Source organism: Wyeomyia smithii, chromosome 3 (assembly GCF_029784165.1).
Source record: "Wyeomyia smithii strain HCP4-BCI-WySm-NY-G18 chromosome 3, ASM2978416v1, whole genome shotgun sequence".
NCBI lineage: Eukaryota > Metazoa > Arthropoda > Insecta > Diptera > Culicidae > Wyeomyia > Wyeomyia smithii.
Window position 1 is genome coordinate 205562550 of NC_073696.1, and position 23922 is coordinate 205586471.

At 39.0% G+C, this 23922-nt stretch overlaps 1 protein-coding gene across 1 annotated transcript; it reads left to right on the plus strand.

Annotated features, from left to right (window-relative positions):
* Nucleotides 1-268: 268 nt before the first annotated feature.
* LOC129728481 (carboxypeptidase D) lies at nucleotides 269-22556 on the plus strand. Its single transcript, XM_055686927.1, has 14 exons — nucleotides 269-1139; nucleotides 15087-15322; nucleotides 15379-15706; nucleotides 15768-15916; nucleotides 15986-16077; nucleotides 18089-18194; nucleotides 18721-19351; nucleotides 19411-19820; nucleotides 19875-20148; nucleotides 20218-20591; nucleotides 20650-21329; nucleotides 21384-21558; nucleotides 21615-21904; nucleotides 21967-22556. The coding sequence occupies exons 1-14, from the start codon at nucleotides 645-647 to the stop codon at nucleotides 22065-22067; spliced, it is 4341 nt and encodes a 1446-aa protein (XP_055542902.1). The 5' UTR covers nucleotides 269-644; the 3' UTR covers nucleotides 22068-22556.
* The last annotated feature ends 1366 nt before the right edge of the window (nucleotides 22557-23922 follow it).

Below are 23922 nucleotides of genomic sequence, written 5' to 3' on the forward strand. Positions count from 1 at the left end.
ACACAGTCGCCATAACAACTTAAATAGAAGCGCACTGTTAAGGATGCCCTAATAGACCCCAGGAATAGAATTTATTAACCTGTATAGTCCCCGGGGTACAGTCCCGCCTGTATGATTTATCGATGAACAATATGTTCCTGTATATTATAGGGATACTAGTTCCGTAGATGAAACAATAAATATACAGCGGATTATTTTTGTATTCAATAATTTGCATTCTGTGTTTGACGGTAGTCAAACTAACTTTATGTCTGGCAACCATGCCGAGTGGAAATAAAAATTAAAAAGTGAAAAAACTGCTCGTGTCGCAACGTAGTGTCACAGTCTATCGGTGGCAATATGACGTGAATGCAAATGTAACTTTTCCTTTATCTAAGTAACATTCACCGTATACATTCAAGTATACAATTCAAGAAATAGGGAGTTAATTTGCAATACTGCTGTATAGTGGAATTGGGAAATATCAAGTGAGTGGGTGGTAATAGCCTCCTGGCTAATATCAGGGAGCTTTTCCCGGAGTGCTACTTCAAGTGCCAGATGCTGCTCATCCACACAAAGTGATTTCGTGCACAAAAATATTCTCGGAAAAATCTGCGTAACTTGTTTGTGGAAAGCCAGGCGTGTCAAAAAAATCACCACCGATAATGTTAATGTCGAGCAAAAAATTATCTGCGGTGCTGGTGATTGCCCTAAATTGCTGTGTTTTACTCGCAAATGGCTACACATTGCAGCAGTCAAAAGGCATCGCACCTGCTGGTTCCATAATAGAGAATGAAAGCTTCCTACAGAGTCCACATTACGAGACCAACGAAGAGCTGCAGGATTTACTAGCACGGCTCCAGAAAGATCACCCGTCTCTTGTGAAAGTGCACAACATTGGTTTCTCACAAGAAGAACGTCCTCTGTTGGCTATCGAAATTCGGCCAAATATCGATCGGCCGCGACAGCTGCTGATGCCGATGTTTAAATATGTGGCTAACATGCACGGCGACGAAACAGTTGGACGGGAGCTGTTGATATACCTGGCCCAGTATCTGATTAACAATTATGAGCATGATTCAGAGATTGGTGCCTTGGTCAATAGTACCGACATCTTTCTGATGCCTACCATGAATCCGGATGGTTTTCAACGTTCTAGAGTAAGTACGATTGGTAAAGATCAAGCGATTTACGTGTTTAATGCATAGCATAACATGGTTTAGTGTTGGGTGACTTTTTTTCCCTATCTATGACGTCAGGAAAGTTGCGGAGGTGGTGAAATGTAACATACAATTGAGTTTCACTCAGTAAAAATTTATAAATTGATTACCTACGCAATCAAAAAATGCGACGATAAAGCGTTTGATATCGAGTTGACTCGTCGATTTTGATTTACATTAACCTTGAAAAAAGCACTAAAAACATTTGCGTGCTCTACAAAAAAAAACTTTGACTCGTTTTTGGCATTTATGCGGGTGCCAGGCACAGCTAACAGGTACAGGACATATTGGAAGAAATGATTATGTAGGCGATTGGCTTGAGTTTGGCAAGAAGTAACTTTATGAATAAAATGCGACAAATTGGCAATAAACCAACATCAACACGTTAAATAAACTTTTGCCTTGTGTTTCATCTTTGTTTTATATGTGTAGTTTGTTTTATTTTTTAGTACCTGAATTTATTCGGTTTATCGTTTTGTGTTCTAGTATTTAAATATTGTGCAATCTGTTTCCTAATTCGCCGTAGTCAGCGAAACAGATTGCTGTTATTGATAACTTTATGCGGACAGAAAAGTTGAACGTGAAAAGCTAAAGATTAACACCATGGTGTGAAAAGAGAAAATTTGTGGAGCAGTCTGTAACTCATTACTGAATATAACGTAACAGAAAATACCGACAACAATTCCGAAATCGTGAGAATCTCAAAATACTACAAATATATAGGTACATTAGTGAATTATTTTCCAAATTAGATTATCTGATTAAATAATTGTCTTCGGAAGCAATGCCGTCGATTCTAATTCATTACATATGCTTCAACATATTGCATAATATACTTTTCACGCTAAACAGTTCTCTTTGTGCCACTATATTGTTGAATGATGGACAATGGTTTTAATTAGCATCGCTCTTATCCGACATTCAATTGCTGTTGACGTTGTTCTACAGATTTTACTCACAGTGATATAAAATCAGTGAAAGTTTTTGTCAAGCCAACAGAAATGTTAGCTTTTACTTATTTTTGCATTGAAAACATCGATGTCATGCATATTCGTTCATTTTCACAGCATAGCAGGGGCGACTCGTCCATAGGTTCAACCTGTGCACTGCACACGGAGACGCCAGGCAAAAAATATATTTCAAACGCAAATTTATATTCGTATTTTATTGGTTTATAGTTCCACTTTCAGATATTTACAAATAGAATAACTTGCGTGATTACGCGGACATGATTGTGATTACTTCTTCGAACTACGATTTTCAGAAGTTGTAGTTGAACAGGCAGATTTAAAAGCCACGAGTCGCCCCTGCAGCATAGTATACAAAGATGTCAAGAAACCCAGAATGAATTGCGTCAATGGAAAAGATCTGCGATTTGTGATAAATGTACCTAATCGATTATAGGGAATCTTATTCATGTAGAGCAGTTCTGAGATTTTAATACTAATAATTCCACCTCAACGATGTTGTTTGTCACTGAAGCGTGGAGGATAATAATCGCGTGCTAATTATCGGACGGGTAGTCACGGCTCTGTAACATTGACCGGAAATTCATCTCGTCCGGTATCAACTTAGCCACTGGAAAATGATGGAAATTCATTTCGCTTAATTATGAATTTTTTACACTACAAATTCATCAAATTTTAGCTTCCACTAGAATTTAGCTGGTTTCGTTTTACTGAGTAAAATACAAAATTGTTGCAAAAATGTGTTTAAAGTTTAGTTCAGTTTATGCATAGAAGAGTCAACTCGTTGGCTTTCGACGAGTGCTGAAAATTATGAAAAGTCGGTTGACTATCATTTAACCATTACTCGTTTGCTTTTCCTCTTGTCATCTGACTCAACCAATAGGGCAAGTTGTGTTTTATCGTTTAGGTAATCCTTCCAAATCCATCCTTGTGTTATGTTCCGTTTCCTAATTATTCTTTTTCAGTAAATCTCGCGTAATTTTCCAAAAGGACCTATCTAACATCGAGAGACTCTCTTTGTTCACTTTCTCTTTGATCAATAACTATGTTATATTTTCCATATTTCATAACACTCAATGCATAGTAAGTAAGACAGTATTACAATCTCTCGATTAAGGGGAAGAAAGCTTGGAAAATATTTACAATGGCGACGTAATTAACGAAACAAAGTGAGAGAGGAGAAAATCTCCCATTGTTACTTAGGTCCTTTTGAAAAATTACGCGAGAAATGTAAAAATTATAATCAGGCATATTCAGCATCCTATATTCAGTGTTCTCAATATACTTCTCTTTTTCTTTTTTTCGTGTCTCAATCAATAGAGTTTTAAAGACACTTTTTCCATTTCTAATACTTATGTTGCTCTCCCGATGGCATGGCTTTCATAACTGTCCTTTGAACTATGTGCTTCTTACTTTACTTTTAGCGAATTTCTTTATTCCACCAGCTCACCTCGTTTTGACCTGGAAGCGCACTAACTGCTGTCAAAACCCTTCTTTATTCGCTCGATTTTGACCTGCCGTGCTGCCCGAAGCGCACTGTAAAATTTGCCAGCTTCAACCCACTACTGCACGTGCCAAGTTCGTAAACAATTATCTGGCATCTCTTTCTTACTTGCGTCTTAAATGGCGATGACGTTTTATTATCCCACGGCAGTTTTGCCCGCACACAGTGGAATAAAGAAATTCGCTATTTGTTGGCCGACGGACTGTTTACCTGCCTAAGACCGAACGAATTAGAGATTTGCAGCTTCTTCTGACTTGAGAATCCATTCTCCGTACACCAGCACTTCGTGCATCTTGTCTCACCGCGCACATTTACCGAGTTCGAGGCCTACCAGTGAGTCGACGGTCTCCTCTTGGTTCTCTGCTGAAGATAGTTTTGGCTGCTCTCTCGTCAGGCAGTCTGGCTACATATCCAGCGCATAGAAGCCTGCCCCGATGTATTACCTTCTTACTTGCAAAGAGTCGAGACCGATGAGCTGCGCGCGATTTTCGTAACTGAGCAACTGGTGAGGATCACTCCATGGTAGATGACGAAAAGCGAAACGAACAAATCTTCGCTGAATTTCGGCCATTAACAGCATTTAGGTAAACACTGCCCAACAGTATTCTAGCGCCGAGCGGACTAATGAGCAACAATAGCTTTTAAAACAGGACACGTCTTTGAAATTCTTGGTTGTTCTCATAATCAGTTTCAAATTTCGAGAAGCTTTAGCAACTGTTCATACTGCCGTGAAACGCATATCAGTCTCATCTGCGAAATTATCGAACGGAGAAAACAGCGATAGGAGATTTGAAATGTTTAATTGAATAAAACACGATCCACTTGGATTTCTGGAATAAATTTTAGTGGGACTAATATGCGTTTAATTTGCTTTACAGCGTGTAAAATATTTTCTTACAAATCCTAGTCTTTATGACCACTGAAACGGAATCAGTTTGTTGTTGTTCACAGTTTCAAACTTACTTGATTTGCTGTAAATGAATCACTTTGAAAGTATGAAAATATAGTTTAATCTCGTACAAAATATCATCGTTGGATCTTACGCTCTTACGCGTATGCCAATAGCTCCGGTGAAGATTGTCTCGGTTTTGGTCTGGCTATTTTTGATCACTTTTAGCTTGTTTTTCGTGTAGTTTTAATTAACATTAAAAAAGAAGAATAAAATTCAATACAAAAGTTTTTTTATAATATCCATTACGGGACTGGTATGCGATTACTTTTTAGAAACTATATTGTTTTTCGCATTTATTTTGAAAAGCAATAACGATTCTAACCGCTGATGGTCATAACTCAATCGATGAAAATGCAGATGGGAATGATATGTATTTCATGCAGCATATATGCTCCTCGAAAGTGAGTTGACCATCGGTCCGGACTCCCAATTCCATCACACATCCTCCTCGTTTGCACTCAAGTGACAGTTGAGCTTTATGGGCCGCTTTTTCCTGGTCAGCGAAATCACAGAACATTCATCCGAGTTCAAATTCATCCTATTTATATCACACCATTCAGCAAAATTTTCCAATTCATGTTGTAAACTGAGAGCATCTTCTGAGCATCTAACTTCGGCATATATTTTAATGTCGTCAGCAAAAGCTTATCTGAGAACGTTGAGAACGCAATTGACATCATTAAAGTATAAAAGGAAAATCAACGGTCAGAGGTGACTAACTTGTGGAATTCCGGAAGCAGCATGACAATATTTCGATCGGTTGACTCCGATTTTAACAGAGATGTGGTTATCCGCAAGATAAGACTGAAGCCAACGTAAAATATTGCCTCCAAAACCCATTCGGGCTAGTTTTGCAATAGCGCTGTCGGTCGTGGTTGATTTTGTCGAACCCTTTGGGCATAATATCCACTACACATGAAGTGAACGTTAAAAGGTTTGTCGTCGTTGAACGCTTCGGCATAAATCCTTGTTGCGTGTCAGAGATGAGAGGCCTAAAATAACTAAAAATCGGTTCCATCACGACCAACTCGAATAATTTCGAGACTGAACTCAGAGCGGAGATTCCCCGTTAATGTTCGATGTTCCTCTTGCCCCCTTTCTTATGACTCGGAAACATGAACATGAACTTCCATAAAGATGGAGATCAGTCGAGAGTGAACGGCGGAATAAATGACGAAGCGGAGTTTATACGTCAGTAGCACATCGCTTTAGTAGAACGGCGGGTATACCGTCAGGGCCGCACGCCGTGTCAGAATCAGAATATTATGCAACTTCAATGCACCTCGGATTTTTCTTCACCAAAAGTTGGTTCAGGGTCTAACCTTTCAAATGAAAGTGGTTTTAAAATATTCTATCGGGGAAAACTTGAATAAAATGAGTTTGAAATTTTTTCAATGTTTTCGCCATTTTTGCCCATGTATGGAGACGATAGGTACATTGAAATATATAGTATGGTAACGAAATAAACAATGTGTGTATGTGTGCAGTGATTGAAAAAGTGCATAAATGCAACGAGAGTGCACAATTACAAAACCTTTCGATACTGGCTGGGAATTCTCAATATCATGAGGTTTCGAAGGCCATTCGAAACAAGCCAACAAATGATGGTAAGTTTTACTAATTTGAGAGGAAAACCTATCCGTACACGGAAAACGAGAGTTTTAGGCAGCTTAATTTTCTATCTAAAAACGTATTTTGACAAGAAAACTAAGCCATTTTTTTTAAATCACTTTTTGTTTTCAAAATTATTTTTTTAGTGTAAGATCTCAGATTCAATTTCGTCGATATTTTTCTATAAAAGCTCAGACACTTTCTAAAAGTAATCTTTTCATCACTCTAATCTCTCTGAGCAAAGTTGCTTGGGATAGTAAGGCCTACACACTCACAAAGTTTCATTGAATTTTGATAGAATGTTGCCAACTTCTGGTCGAATTGGCTCAAAACCCTTCACAACTTTTGCTCGAATTTCGCACAACCAATGTGTGACTTGCGCAACGCAAGATTTGTACAATGAATACATTGACATAGATCGAAACCAAAAGATATATCATACAAAAAAATGCGATGTTTTGGTAAACTTCTGTTTCAAACGAACGATCAGCACACTCAAAAAACCGTGGTTAATTTTCATAGGCCGGTTCATATGAACGGCTCTTGAGATGATCGCCCATTTTTGAAGACACCGTCTTTTACCGAAACAGCAATCAGCATTCATCGTTATCACTTACCACAGTACTAGTACCGTGGAACCTATCAATAAAAGTCATATTGTACACACTACTACAATGTACTGTTTCCTCCCCCTCTCTTTCTCTCTCTCTCTCTCTTTCTCTCTCACACACACATACACAGACATTGTTTATATCGTTACCATACCATATGTTGCAATGTATCTAGCGTCTCCATATACGGACAAAAATGATGGAAAAATTGAAAAAAAATCAAATTCAAAAAATTCAATTTTCCCCGATTGAATATTTTAAAACCACTTTCATCTGAAAGCTTAGACCCTAGACTAACTTTTAGTGAAGAAAAATCCGAGGTGCATTGAAGTTGCATAATATTCCGATTCTGACACGGCGTGGGCCGGCCGAGAAAGAAGGCTTCAGTTTAGATAGTGCCGACTGGATCATCGAAACGTCGATGTCGATACGTTGCTCGCGGCAAAAGATATTTCACTCAACGACAGTGATTCATTGCACGCTGGAAAATTTGTGAGCGAATAGGTCACATATTTTCTGCAAATCCGATTGCGTACGTTAACCGTAAAACATCGTTGAAGGAAGTCCTAGTTCTTTACGCTGCTCGTTGACATATTTCCAAAACCCTTTTGGATCCGATTTCAGCTTATTCTGTACACTGCGTTGATGGTTGGAGTGACATTCTCTGCTAATCCGTTTGTAGGTATAGTTACCTTTTAAGTACTCGTCTCGCAGCGATAATCCTCCAAACTTAAAGTATCTTCTCAAAGCTGCTCGTTAAAAGCGTTTTAGACGCTGCAATTCACTAGTCTGCCAAGGTGGACGTATAGATTTAGATACAACTCGCTTAGATACGTGACGATCAATAACATAGCTCATGATGTTCGAAAATACTTGAACTGCCGTGTCGGTTTTGTTGTAGTCAAGTTCCTCATTCCAATTGATATTCAACAGAATGTTGAAGATGCTATCATAGTCCGCTTTATTGAAATCATAGCTGACAGCAAATATATTGAATACCAATATAGTTCACTTACGTGAAATTATGAAGACAAATTGAAAATGACAGAAGCGTTAGTCACCTTTTCGACCGCTAGGTGCGCCACTTCCGAATTTGTTCTACACGACATGCGAAAAAGAGTAACTTTTGACAATAATATTACCCTAATGGGTACACTGAAAAAAATGCACATTTTATTGTGAAGTGGACTCGGCCGAATATTTTATAATAATAAAGTTCGCCTATGTATGAGGCAATCCATTAGTGGTGTTCCACGGTTTGTACGTTTGTCGACCTCCGACAATATTTAGAGTTGTAAAATGGCGACTTCCGGTGACTGGAAAACTGCCGAAAATGACCAAATACCACCTAATATGGGTGTTTTTTAACCAGAATGCCGCTCAGAGGCCAGAAATTGTCTCCAAATGCCAGTTTGAAATCCAAGATGGCGACTTCCGGTTTCTGAGAAACAGCGAGATATGACCAAACACCACCCAATATGGGTATTTCCGAAATCGTGATGATGCACTGAAACCACAAATCGACCTCAGACAAAAATTTGAGTCGTAAAATGGCGACTTTTGGTGACTGGAAAACTGCCGAAAATGACCCAAAAACAACCAAATATGGGTGATTATTTAATCAGAATGATGCTCAGAGGCCAGAAATTGTCTCCAAATGCCATTTTGAAATCCAATATGGCGACTTCCGGTTTCTAAACAACAGTGGCAAAAGACCAAATAACACTCATTATGGGTATTTCCGGGATTGTTATGATGCACTGAAGCTACAAATCGACCTCAGATAACATTATGAATCGTAAAATGACGACTTCCGGTGAATGGGAAACTGTCGAAAATGACCAAATACCACCCAATATGGGTATTTCTTGGTATTTTCTGTGGTCGTGAATCTGTGGTTAGCGATGTCGGTCGGCTAGCTCTCCCACACGGTTGTGATATCGGGTTCGATTCCCGATCGAGTCGAGGATCTTTTCGAGCTGGAAATTTTCTCGACTCAGCACTGGGGCACGGTGTATCGTTGTACTTATCCTACACATACAAAATGAGCCAAAACAATATCGATAACGAATTCTCTCAACTAATCTAGTTAATCGTGACCGCTATTAGCCCCAAGGCTAAGCGTGCGATATTGTAGTATGGATATTTCTTCAACCGGCCGATTTCCATCCAATATGAGACGCTTCGATACCAGAATGATACACAGGAGCTAGAATCGACCACAGACACCATTTTGAATTCTAAGATGGTGGCTTCCGGTTTCTGTAAAACAGCCGAAAATGACTAAATAACACCTATTATTGGTGTTTCTTAAACCAGAATGACGCTCAGGAGCCAGAAATTGTCTCCAAATGCCATTTTAAAATCCAGGGTGGTGACTTCCGGTTTCTGTAAAATAGCCGAAAGGGACCAAATACCACCCAATATGAGTGTTTCTTTAACCAGAATGATGCATGGAGCTAAAAATTGACCTCAGACACCATTTTGAATTGTAAGATAGCAACTTCTGGGGAACAGCCGAACATTACTGCATATGAATATTTTCGTAATCGAAATAATGTATAGAAGCCAAGCATTGACCCTGGACACCATCTTGAATTCTAAGATGACCACTTTCAGTTTCTGGAAAACAACGAAAATAACTGAATACCACCCAATATGAGTGTTTTTGGAATAGAGGTGATGTACTAAAGGCAAAAGTCGAGGATGTTGTCATTCCGATAAAACCAATAATTTCAAACGATATAACCAAATCGCAAGAAATCAATGAATTTGGAATGTTAAAAATTATTAAATTAAACACAAGAATAGGCGGGACGAAGTTTGCCAGGTCAGATAGTAAATACATAAATATGCTGGTTAAATCAAAGCTGCAAGTGATGAATACGAAGATTAGAACTCGAGAGCAAAAAGTTCGAAGGGATAAAAAAACAAAAAAATACATTCAAAATGAAGAAAACTAAACATTAAATTATAGTTTTTGCATAACAGTTGTTATCACTAATTATGTTTGTTTTGTTGAATATCTTTTATATATAATATAATAAAGCTTTTAAACCAATTACAATACTTAAATTGTTAAATTGATGAAACATTCAAGTGTTATCCAAGCTAAAAGCTGCACAACAACCATATACGACTATTGACAACCATCGTGCGGTTTCTCCTTTTATCTTTTTCACGAGGTAATTGAAATATTCATTCAATTGTATACTTCGTGGCCTGATTATTGAGCTCGAGCTTGACGGCCGCACATTTCGTAGTTGCTTCCCGTGATGGATCTGAGCTAGTGAAGTTACACAGGGAACCACGTATATAGCAACTTGGGACTAGTTTACCATTTACACGTCGTGGCCTGATTATTTGAATACTTCTTCTTCGTGCCTCGATAAACTACATGTATTATATTATTAATATTTAACTCCCGGAATGGCGGTAGTTTTACATACAAACAAAATACGCACGAAATCTGCAACATATTTTTTTCTGTGAAAGTATGAAATTGAGTCAACTAAATCTAAAATCGAGTAAATTCAGTTTCGTGTGTGAGAATGTCACACGCTCACAGAAATTCAACGGGTCTCCTACGAAAGGCAGAAAATCAAACGGCAGAATCACGAAAGGCAGAATTACGAAAGGCAGAAAATTTCATAAGGCAGAATAACGAATGGCAGAATCAAAATAAGCACGAATGGCAGAGTCGAAAAATGGTCTATTTTCTTTTTAACAACACACACTCGCGGCCTTTGGCCGACTCTATTGTCCAAGTGTATGCTGTCCTTACTCGCTACCGCTCGTTTGGACTTAACTAAGGGAAATAAAACCTGTTTGAATAATCCTAGAAAACCAGTAGATCAGTTGTTTGTATGCGAGAGGCCGCCGCTTCCGACGGCGGGTCGGCGGCCGGCTCGGACCGCGGAAACCACGGCGGCTTTGTGCCGCCTCGGTTCCTTGCCCTCGATTATGCGTCTTCGCCGCATGAATTGTTTTATGTTAATTATAATCAACAAGCCGTGGAGACTAGTGTAAGTTATACCTACCATCGAAAAATTTCTCTCCGCGATGCCGTGAGACTTTTTAAGACCTGAGCCAAACCAGTTTGTGCGTTTTGGATCTAATAATTAGGCTTGATTTGTACCTCACATCAAAATTGGTCATTGCTTGTGACCAGTTATTATGTCTGGTTACCAAATAATATTTAATAATAAAAGTAGAGTAGCAGCTTTGATACCGTAACCAGGATTCGCACCAATTTGTCATCACGCACTTGGCTATCGTGGGTCAGGTTTTGCTACCTGGGATTCTGCCTTTCGTGCCCTTGAAATTCTGCCTTTTGAAATTTTCTGCCTTGTGTGTACGGTCATAGAGTTCTGCCTTTCATGATTCTGCCTTTCGTGCTTCTGCCTTTCGGAATTCTGCCTTCCGTGGCGAACCCAATTCAACAACAATGCATAGTGGTACAGTAAGGTGATTTTGTGGTTTCAGAGTAAAATTTTTTTCTAAGAACTTGTTTCTTATATTTAGTCTATTTTTATGTGCAAATGAAAATTAGGGTGGTCCTGAAATCGACTAAATGAAAAAAATAACTTTTTATTTCGATAAATAAATGTATACATTCATCGGCACAGTTATAGATCAACTGATTTTAAGCAACTTTCGGTATTTCTTCACAATATTTATACAATATTTGTTCTTTCAAATGATACCAAAAAATATTATTTATGTTTGCCCTAAACGGATACATCAATATATCAAAAGGGCCAATTTTTAAAATAGAAATAGTGAAAATAGTTGGTGTCTTCATCTGTACAATAGAGATGGTCGGGTTTGATGTTATTCAAACCCGTACCCGACCCGAACCCGAATTTTTTTTTTCGGTCGAAACCCGAACCCGACCCGAACCCTAAACTTTTTTTTCGTTCAAACCCGAACCCGACCCGAACCCGAAAATTTTATTTTTTTGAAACCCGAACCCGACCCGAACCCGAAATTGTGAAACCCGAACCCGAGATTTCATGGATTTTACAGTCGGGTTTCGGGTTTTCATACCCAAACCCGACCTGAACCCGACATTTTCAAACCCGAACCCGACCCGAACCCGAAAATATTTTTTGCACAGAACCCGAACCCGACCCGTACCCGACACTTTCAAAAATTTTCAAACCCGAACCCGACCCGAACCCGTCGGGTACGGGTTGGGCTCGGGTTTCGGGTTTGAAAACCCGAAACCCGACCATCTCTACTGTACAATATATCGACAATGTTTTTTCGTCAAAATTGGCGTATTTTTGATAAAGGTAACCGAAGAAAACTTTGTTTTTAAATTTGAATTGAAAAAATAGAGCGAAAAGACTGTTTTTAGAAACCAACTTTCATGTCTAAAAAAGTTTTTTTTTAAGTTACTTAGAATTAGTTGGTCTACAAGTTTGCCAATGAATGTTTACAATTATTTATGCAAATAAAAACAAGTTAGTTTGTTTTTATCTCGTTGATTTTAGAACCACCATAATTTTCATTCGCACATAAATAGAGGACTTTGTATAAGAAACAATTTTTTACAAAAACTATGGCTTTAAACCGCAAACCAAAATCGCAACGAAAAGCTTATGTCCGCCTAAATTGCCTTACTGTACCACTGTGCAATGAGTTTGGTTACCTTTTTTACCACAAGAGGGGGTGTTCCCTGTCTGTCTTCACGGGAATATATGGGAAATTCGAGAGTGAACTATATTGTTATTTTAAGATATTTGCTGACAGTATCAACCGTGCAGCAGAAATCCGGAGTAGTCCTAACCGTAAGCTGTAGTGCGGGATAGTGTGTCGCGGTTTTTACTAATGGAGATGCAGCGATGCTTATTTATTCATTGTTGAGAGCGCATCCCTTTGATTCAGTCCATCTAACGTCATAAACGCGACTGATGTCCCGCCAGCTCTCCGCGCGCATCAATTCGATCCATCATCAGCTTAATTAGTTTCATTGAGAAACAGTCGAGACACCAATCTTCCCAGCGGGCTTGCCATTTTCCAACTCTTTAATCGCCTTTTAACGTCCTTCTGTGTTGGTGGTTTTACAGCTTGTTCATCGCTCATAACCCTCATCCTGTTCCTGTATGGTCATCTTGATCCTCACTGTTCAATAGCGCTTAAAAGTGTTCCTTCCAATTAGCTGCAACTGCTTACGAGCCTCTACCTGATGTTCTCTGATTTCCTACCAATACGAAATTGACGCCGCGTTCCGCTGCTTTAGTGCATCATCATAGTAGATGGGGTACTTGAAAAAAGTGTGTGCAATAGGGTCTTCTGCCCGGAATTCCCTTTCTCCGGAATTTGTTCATAGAATCTCCCGAATCGCTGTGATTTTTCAACTCCCTAACGCTGTAGTTCTCGAGTAAGGCAGCCGCGATCTGGCGGGTCGTTGAGATATCGGACGTTCCAAGTACCGAATTTCAAATCGTTTACCGTTTTCTGTTTCCGTGTTCATAGCCTAAATCTTTGCCGATTGTTCCGTTCGGTATTTCTAATTTCGTTCTTCGTGTTTAGAAGAGGATTCGGTATGCTACCTTACTAGGATCGCGATACCTACATCCTGCTGATGGATTCAATTATTCAGCCGCCCGCTCCGAGTCATACGTTTGTTACCCGTTCTCCGCTTGTGTTATTTATATTCCGGTCGGCACCTCGTGAAGGTTGGGCTAGGAGTTGCTGGACAGAGGTGCGTGACCACATTAGAGTGTCAAGTTACACGCCTCCAGCCATTTACCAACCTAAGTCCTTCGGTACAATCATTTTACTGGCATGAAAATTATCACTGCAAGAAGTTTTGTCGTAGGCTTACTCATAATTACAAGAAACGGCCGACTAAGGACTGATTCCTAAAGTACACCAAATTGAACTAGAAATCCACTACGTCAGCGTTTTTCAACCTGGGGTACGCGTACCCCTGGGGGTACTCGTGAGCCTTCAGGGGGTACGCGAAAGAAAAATGAGTAATGGCGGACAAAGCAATTTTTCTTTACAATACTTTATTTGCTGTTCAATCTTGCTTTTAAATCATGACCATAGTATAATTTGAAACCTGTACTACCACAACATGATCTACCACTACTCTTTCCCATTCTGCGAGAACGTTCCAAGCCAGAGGGTACAATCGATATGAAAAATTCCGCCAAGGGTTACGCGGACAAAAAAAGGTTGAGAACCGCTGCACTACGTCAATCCGTCCGTCATATCTTTGAAAATAGTTACCATTCGACAAAAAGGTCAAATTTCCACAGCGAATTGTTAGTACCTACTAAACTCTGGTTCGCTTACATCTTCTCGAGATATAGTCCCTGAGTGGTGAATCATAAAGCTCTGGTGTAAAATCTCTAACATCATTGATTGAGATAGAGAACAAACACAAAGCACATAAATAGTTCATCCCTGTTCGTCATTCGCTCTCCCACTACTTAAGCGTGGGCATCTGTTATGATCCAACCGAGCTGTTATCACTTTCCCAGACACATTTATGTGCGAAAAGCAGCGGGTGAAATGATTACATTGCACGTCAGCACATCCCTAAATCTTGCACCCACCGATAAAATTTTCGCATCTCTTTTAATAAAAGTAGAAACCTTCAGGATTTGTTACTTTATACATACGTAATCCGGTAAGATATTCTAAAATGTATGACATTTTTTGACTATTTTTTGACGTAGGACTACGTCTTTATTTTCTATACTGGAGTTGGAGTACATGATATAAAATTGGAAATGAAACTGGCAAATGTTCCGTCAAATTTCAAACGATAAGAACAGCATAACCACATGATGGATAACAATAACCAACATGTTTTAGATAGATAAAAAAAATTGGACAATTTTGTAACACGCTGGTTATCATTATTATTTCATTGCTCAGCGGAAAAACCCATTCCCGGCGAAGAAAAATCAGTTTTTACCTCAAAAAATGAACTTTGAACTCTTATTATTATATACTATACTATATGCACAATTGACACAAACTGTATTGCACATCAAATGTCCAACTATTCTGTAATATACTGAATGGTTTCATCGTGCAAATTTTCAAGTATAATTGTTAAACTTGAATCAACGTCTGAATGTCAGGTGATACCATATGGCATCACCCGCCGGGGTTACTAAACTTTAAATCCTCGACCCACTGAAGTTTGTTATCAAATTCTCACCAGTGATTAGATTGTCCCACGTTACTGTATTTGATGTTTTCTATTATTTCCAGGAAGGAAACTGTGAATCTCTTCCCGGGTATGTTGGCCGCCACAACGCCATCAACGTGGATCTTAACCGTGATTTTCCGGACCGATTCGATGATGATCGCATGCGCCACCAGCGACGGAATCGACGTCAACCGGAAACTGCTTCCATGATGAACTGGATCTTGAAAAATCCGTTTGTACTGTCAGCGAATCTGCACGGAGGTGCAGTCGTCGCCAGTTATCCCTATGATAATTCCATGTATGGATAATTTTTTATTCTATTTATCAAAAGCTAAAATCCCTAATCTACTTTAGAAACCATCATGAGTGCTGCGAAGACAGTCCCACACCAGACAACCATTTCTTTAAGTACGCGGCTCTCATGTACGCTGAGAACCATCCAGTGATGAAGCACGGTCAAGACTGCAACGAAACATTCCAGAATGGTATTACCAATGGAGCCTATTGGTACGAGTTGAACGGCGGCATGCAAGACTTTAATTATGTTTTCAGCAATTGCTTCGAAATTACACTAGAACTAAGCTGCTGTAAATATCCGAAAGCTAGCGAAATGCCACTAGAATGGCAGAAGAACAAAAGGTCGCTGATTGAGTACATGAAATTGGTTCACGTTGGTGTTAGGGTACGCGCATTTAAAAAAATCTATTTGTGGTGGGATTAACATTTGATATCCTTTCTTACAGGGTCTTGTAACAGATAGCAGTGGATATCCCATCAAAGATGCGGATGTGATTGTTGATGAAATTAATCAAAATATTCGCACTACTGACCGAGGAGAGTACTGGCGCTTGCTCGTACCCGGTAACTACAGGATACGGGTTGAAGCCGTTGGGTAAGTTGGGAATCGCTCCATCCTCTCCACTATCTCACATTACATTATGTATTTCCATGTTGCTACCAGATTCTACCCCAGTCAGGAAGTACCAATTACAATCACCGCTGAGCAACCACTGCGTGTCAATTTCAGTCTTAAGTCATACGCAACCGATGAAGGTAACTAAGACAGTGCCGATTGGGCTCCAAGGGGGATCGGAAACGGCACAGTACTTAACGGGTTTGATGCACATACTGCGGGAACCACCTGTTCCTGTAGGGGTTGTTCGTTCCGCTATTCATGCTCAGTTGTCATTCAATTAAATCGGTGAACAGTGGAATAGTTATTTAAAATCTCGTCAGAGTCTAACATGATTTTGTTTAATGTATGGATCGTAGTAACAAAGGGTGTTAATCCAAGAAAACGTATGTTCGAAATAACTAAAATTATTTTTTCTTCTACACAAATACTCTTGAAATTCAAAATTTTTTTTCTTGTCCAAATTTTCCACTTGACACTCTATTTTTGTTCTAACACATCAAACAAATTCTACATTGATACTACTATCTTTGTGTTAAACATTGCTACTAATGCTATGCACTAACAATATTTCGCTATTCTAACAAGTAGTATAACAAACATTAACACAAATGTCGACATGAGTTCAGCAGTTCATACAAAAATACCGCTTGGTGATTATTTGCGATAATAATGTATAATAATTATTTTTTGCTTTGCCTATTTTACCGAAAATTTCGTTTCTTCCCAAGACTCAAGTTTATGTTCATCTCTACCTTGCAAATTAAACGTACACTACAAATTAACATTAAAACATAACTGTAATTTTATCATTTCTATTTCTATATCTTATATTTATGTATGATGCACTTTTCCTTGCCACCAACTAATTCATCGTCTTTCTCATTTAACTAATTGTAACAAAATCATCTCAATAAATCAACAATTCTAATAGTTTTTTGCGAAAACATCACATTTCAACACGAACATTTTCTATTTTTAACTTCTTTTGATTACCTTTACACTTACAATTAATTATTCCAGTGAGTTTATCTAAGAAAAGACCATCATCACACCGACGTCCGATTTCGCAGACCAGACGACAACAGACATCCTACTACAACTGGGGACCACAGTACTATTGGTACACTAATAAAAACAACCGATATCCACCCAATCCCTACTATTCTTCTTTTCCCATCAACTATCGACAAGCGGGTCCTCAATACGACTACTATCATTTTCAAAACTATCGAAATGGTCAGTACTAGAAAACATTAACAGCACCAGCAAACAAGACGCAAACATATTTTAAATAACATGAAAAAAAGTTAGAAAAAAACGAACAAAGTAGACTTTATGTGAATCTGTAAGTATTATAAGCGAAACTATAAAAACGATACACCCAACCCCTGTACGTTGAACATGCTGAAGCCTGCTTATTCAATCAGTACATACTTATACATATACACATTTTAATGTAAAGTATACAAAAAAATCAATCAGTGTTAATGTAATTCAAACCCCTTAAAATCGCCCCGAATAATATTATAACAGACTGCACAAATAATGATTTCAGCGTAAAATTTCCACTGTTCAGCTGTAAAAATGGCGCAAACAAAACTGTTGTTGCAATTCTTCTTCTATTTTTGTCAGGAATATGAATCTGCCGGCACCAAAACCGCATTACAAACTTAAACTGAATGTAGAAAAAGCAGAGCATAATGTTTTAAGAATGTTAGTGAAACACTGCAAACAAATGAATTATAATAAAGCAGAATATAAAAATCAACCAATGTGAGGGCTATTTAAATGAATAAAGCAATTTTCAAAAACTATTCCTGCTAAATTGATTTTTCATTGAATGTTTTATTTGGTATAATTGTTGTTACCTTAGTCTCGGAATTCGATATGGAGTTAAATGTGTATGTGTGTATGGTGTAGTGCTTACTTTCGCGCATTTGATGCATTTAGATTTAAGCAACTAACGGAAAATGACGATTTCGTTTCCAACTAGCCAGGCAGGTGAATGGTGGTGATGTAACTAATGTAAATATAATGGTTGTGTTAAAATTTTTCCCGATCCGTATCCATAAAATATAACCTCTCTTGTATGATAATGATGGTTACTGTAAAATATTGTGACTAACGAACTCGAACTTTTGTCGCCAGTTTTAGATAAAACGAAGCATCCACGCGTGATCCGACAACTACCAGACCAGTACGGCTTTCTTAGGACGCCTAAGTTCGAACATCACAACTTTTCTGCAATGGAAACGTAAGTTTTACGCACAAAAGCGAGCCAGAAATCAGCAACACTGAGTAGAGTAATCAAAATCATCCACAATTCTTTTTCAATTCTCTCTCAACGATTTTATATACAGTAAGGTCGCTTTTTACGCGGTTTTTTTTACGCAGGTTGCTTTCCTCCATTACTCAAAAACGGTACAAGATATCGACCTCATTTCAATCACGTTTTCCGTTTTAGGCCACGATTGATCATATATCAGTTTTCAAAAAAATTCACAATTTTTGGTGTAAATACTCAAAATTTAAAATATTGCATGTTGGTCTCTAGATTGGCCACTATCATATTCAAACGAGGTTTGAACGTTTTAGGACGGTTTTCTTTGATATATTTGCAACTCGAAAAAGTCGTTTTTTTTACGCGAGCTCATACAAATTTGGAACGCATCCCCCGCGTAAAAAGCGACCTTAGTCTATATCATGAGAGATTCTATTCATTGATGTAGCAATTTTATGTTGTGAACCTTGAACTTCATACGATGTTTACTTCTTTTCAGCTTCATACACGACTTAGCTGCAAACTTCCCTTCCATAACCAGATTGTACTCCATCGGCAAAAGTGTTCGGCAGCGTGACCTATGGGTCATGGAAATCACACAGAACCCTGGTCAGCACATCCCAGGGAAACCAGAGGTAAAATACATTGCCAACATGCACGGCAACGAGGTTGTTGGTCGAGAGTTGTTACTGCTGTTCGCTAAATATCTGTGTGAAAACTACAACAGTACGGAAAGAGTTACTAGATTGGTTAACGACACGCGACTTCACTTGCTGTTTAGTATGAACCCGGATGGATATGAACTGTCGGAACCCGACGACAAAGAAAATCTTAAAGGGCGAGCCAACGCCAACGGAGTTGATTTGAATCGAAATTTCCCGGACCAGTTTGGCAGGAATAGGTACAATTTCCATCAAGAACCGGAAACTCAAGCTGTTATAAATTGGTCGCTATCAATACCATTTGTCCTATCGGCGAACCTCCATGGTGGCGCACTTGTGGCCAACTATCCTTTCGACGACTCACCGAAAGATTTTGCTGATAGCAATGACTACAGTAATCCAAGAACAGTTAACAATCCGACCGAGGAAAATGAAATGTTTCAGTATTTGGCGCATACATATGCAAATGTAAGTAGTGAATTAAACAAAGTTTATCTTCCCGGTACTATACTTTTGTTCAATTGTAGGCACACACCACTATGCATCTTGGTCAACCATGTTCCAACTTTGTGCGGGAACGTTTCCCGGAAGGAATAACGAATGGTGCCGCATGGTACTCGGTAACTGGAGGAATGCAAGATTGGTCCTACATTGTAGGCGGAGCATATGAGCTGACACTGGAAGTAGGTTGTGAAAAGTTTCCAAAAGCGGAAGATTTGCCCAAATTCTGGCAACAGAATCGTGAGGCATTACTTAAATACGTAGAGCAGGCACAACATGGAATAACCGGAACAGTGAAAAGCACAATTGGTCACGCCATCCCGCACGCATCGGTTCAATTGAACAAAATGCAGCATGTCACATTTACCACGGAAGATGGCAGCTATTATAAAATGGTGCTACCTGGCCTTTATAACGTCACCGCTGAGGCTGCCGGGTATGCTTTTGACATTTGAAATGTTCATTTAGTTAACGTTTATCCTTTTTCCAGCTATGAACCTCAGACGGTACAGATTCAGATCCCTCCCGAAGCAACACGACCGATTACGGTTGATTTCCTTTTGATGCGGGATGATCCGCAGCATTGGTCGTCTGCCTATGATTATCGTGTGTTAGAAAACGTGGTGAACACTCGGTACCATAACGATCTCGAGCTGCGATCAATAATGAGCGAATTTGAAAACACAAACTACAAAACTGCATCGCTAGAGTTTGCAGACAATGAAGTATCGATGGCGTATCCTTCGGTCAAAATCACTGATAATGTGAGTACATATTAACTATCCAATTCAATATCAAGAGCAACGATTCTGAACTATCTCATTTTTGTATAGATTGGCACCCCAGAAGAAACCAAACTGCACATCTTGGTTCTGTCATCGCTGTTTCAAAGTACCACAATTGGCCGTGAAATGGTCATCAATTTGGCTCGCCACATACTGGCTGGATACAGAATTCCTGAGCCGGCCTTGATCAAGTTACTGAAAAATGTTGTCCTTCATTTCGTTCCTATTCAAATCGATTCGGATATGCTGCTGGAACAGTATAAAGCAAACAGTAGCGTGTGTGATCCAACGGTGAAGGAAGAACTGGCCGATAAACTATTGAGCGCGGAAACCGACCACGAAAAGGACATGCTGCTGCGAATGTTTCAAGAAGAAGAATATGATCTAGCATTAAACTTTGCTGCTGGTGGAAACAATGTTTTGTTAGTACTAATCGAAATGAGCTGTAATTTTTGGTTTTAATAAGTGTGATATTTTCAGCTACCCCAACACAGCCGATAAAGTAGCCATTTACTCCCGATTTGCGGAGAAAGTAAAGGGACACAAGTACACTGCCGTCAGTAACGAACAGTGCCCAGAGACCACTGTTCGGCATAACCAAGCAGATGCTATCCAGCGCTTGACAAATCAGCTTCACAACCTCTACAAGGTGCCTCTCTTCACACTGCAATTAGGCTGCTGTAAGATGCCGAAAGAGCAGGATATTGCCGCTGTTTGGCGTCAGAATCTGGAGCGAATGACTAATTTTCTTCAGCTGATCGATACTGGCATCAAAGGCTACGTTCGTGACATTCGCGGAAATCCCATTCGCAAAGCAATCTTAAAAGTAAGGGGAAATAACTTGATTTACAAAGTTACCCCAAACATGGCACACTTTCGAGTGATACTTCCCTCTGGTTCTATGGAGATTGAGTTTAGTTGTGTCAATTACACCTCACGTATTCTATCTATAACGTTGAACCAAAACCAAATTCTTGATATGGGAGATATAGTCATGGAAGAAACTACTATGCGAGGCGAAGGTATAGGAGTTGTCCAGCCATTATTCCCAACTGAAAAACTAGTTGAACACAACGGAAGCTTTGCTGTGCTGGCCCCACCCAGCAAAATGAAAGTTTTTCCAACAGATGGGAGCATTGAGATACACGGTAAAATATCCGGTAAGTAAAGGAAGGATCATATAAACAGTATAATGTAATTAATTTCTCAAACAGGTCTAGTTCTGGACGAGTTCAACCATCCACTACCTAACTCAAAAGTATACATACAAAATGCGGTATCCAACTTAACTACGTTCTCTGATTCAATTGGTAAATTTCAACTAGACGGTGTCCAGCAGAACGATTTAGTACTACACGTAGAATCATCGGGTTTCACGTCAGATGAACGGTATTACCTCCAATTTTTTTTTATTATCATCATCATAATGTTATATTCATATCTAGAACCTTGCACATCGGCTCATTGGGAGAGCTGCCGGGTGTGATATTCCATCTGAAGCGCGACGAGCGAGTGCTGGGTATTCCGAGACTGTTGTTCGTCATCCTAGCTGGATGCGCTTCCGTCGCCATAATTGCTTGCGGTGTGATGTGCTTCACGTACATACAGAACCGTCGGCGAAATTCCCGCTATTATTACAACTTTTCCATGCTGCCACAGAAGAGTGAACAAACTAAAAGACTCTTCGACGACGATGAGGAAGGCGAAACAGAACTTTTTCGAGCACCGACGAAGAGTAAGTTGATTTTATATCTGAAAAAAACTCCCTACAACATTAAGATCGAAATTGTTTTCTAGAGCTCCAACCTTATTTTGATGATGAGCGTGAACCCATTTCATCTACTGAAGACGAGAGTGAAGAGGAAATTGTTATGTTGAACTCGAAATTTCGAAACTAAATCCACGCTGCGCGCAAAACATCGAAGAGAACAATAGAATCAAATCGATAATTTATTTCACTTTTGTTACCTGTTCAATGGAAAACAGATCTCCAAAGCTGCTACATTCCGATATTCACACTGATCGCGTATTCATCAAAAGTCAATTAAAGCGTCAAATGATTATCCCTACTTTGTATTCTTCTAAGAATTCTACTGCAAGTTCTAGTACACTCAAATGCAGTGAAAATAAATGTGATAATTTCTCTGAGAAAAAAACAAGTGCACATTTTTGACAAATGCAGCTCCGTGAGAGCAAAACATGAATAGATATATATGATCTTTTTGATTAATGTTGATGTTATTAGGCTGATGCTCTGCTAAGTTTGGGTGGTACTTACGAAAACGAATCGTTAAATCGAAATAGCTCGAAAAGAGACACCAAACTGCGTTGATTTTAGAAGAAACTATTTTTTTGAATAAATAGAATAATGATTATAAAAGTTAGAAGCGTTTATATTATGCAAAAGATAATTAGCCTTCGTTTGACACCGATGAAACATTTATTCTTAGAACGATTTGCCTCAGTGGTTTAGTACAGAAAATCAAAACTATGAGTGAGTTCTGGATAAACCTTCAAGACTGACGCTGCTGGCATAATGGATGCGTAATGCTTCACGGAATTCACAACTCTACTCATGGTTGCACAACACAAGAATACGTGATCGTGAACTTGTTGTCAGCACTAATACTGAGATTGTAATAGATGGGAATATCTTCGCAGTAGTCGTATATCTTTGGTGGTACTCTCGTAATAAGTGACAATGTTAGCAGTAGAGTGAAAAGATGAAAAGCGATATCAAAGAGAACGTTCTACGGTTTACGCAGGCTACTGAAATCCATAGGTCTTATCCTCATAGAATTGGCGCTCTACAGGATGTCATTAGGAGGCTTTTTTAAGGATATGCTTAATAGTCGATGAAAAGTCTACGAGTGGCGCATAAAGATTAGATGCATTCCTGGAAGCTGAGGGTTGGCGCATTATAAGACGGAGTTCATAGTTGTGAACAAACGTAAGTTGATGCAACAGGTGATTCTGTCTATCTGCAGGCAGTTGGGCGACATTACATGAATCACAAAACATAAAAAAACAGTTTTTCGACCCCCACCCCCATATGTAACAAAAAGCAACGCCATTACCTAGAAGTGTTTGCTTAATAAATAGGATTTTTTGAAATACAATTTTGGCCTTTTCTAGCAACTAAACAATTATAAACGCACAAGCGTACCCGCTCCCCTCATATTAGCGGTACGTAATTTTTGAATGCTGCATTAGGTAAGTAGAATTTAGAAGGTGCACCGATAGTCTGGCTATTAATTCAAACCACTCAAATGCAGTTGAAATCGTTCTGCGTATTTTTTTGTAAAAGTGGAGTATTTTTTGCACTATTAGTTATAAAATGCTGGCGAGTTCAAGCATTTCGAACGTCGCGTGTGTCGAGTGTATATGTTGAGCATACTTTTTAAATAATAGGGGTCTTCACATCGAGCTCGTATACAAATACTCAGCCGTAAACTGTGTATTTTTACGGCTGGGTATTTGTTTACGAGCTCGACATGAATACCCATAATGTGTTGAACGACTGTGCTAGTATTTGTTCTTTTTTTAACTGAACTTCGTACCAAAAATAAAGACAGTTTTATTGATATAGAGAGTATTTAAAGTGAATTGTGAGTGATAGGATTAAGTTTTATTACCGGTTTTCCTACGATACATTGCTCTGGAAATGGCTGCCATGGCGCAGTTTATGTTGCTGATCTCAGACACGGTTGTATATATGAGCCGTTGCGGAACAGTGGTCTAAAGACCATTTTT

Coding starts and splice junctions, on each gene's coding strand:
- LOC129728481 (XM_055686927.1), top strand. CDS start 645: ATGTTAATGTCGAGCAAAAAATTATCTGCGGTGCTGGTGATTGCCCTA. Junction 19,821..19,874: donor GTCACCGCTGAGGCTGCCGG/GTATGCTTTTGA, acceptor TCCTTTTTCCAG/CTATGAACCTCAGACGGTAC. Junction 21,559..21,614: donor GGTTTCACGTCAGATGAACG/GTATTACCTCCA, acceptor ATTCATATCTAG/AACCTTGCACATCGGCTCAT.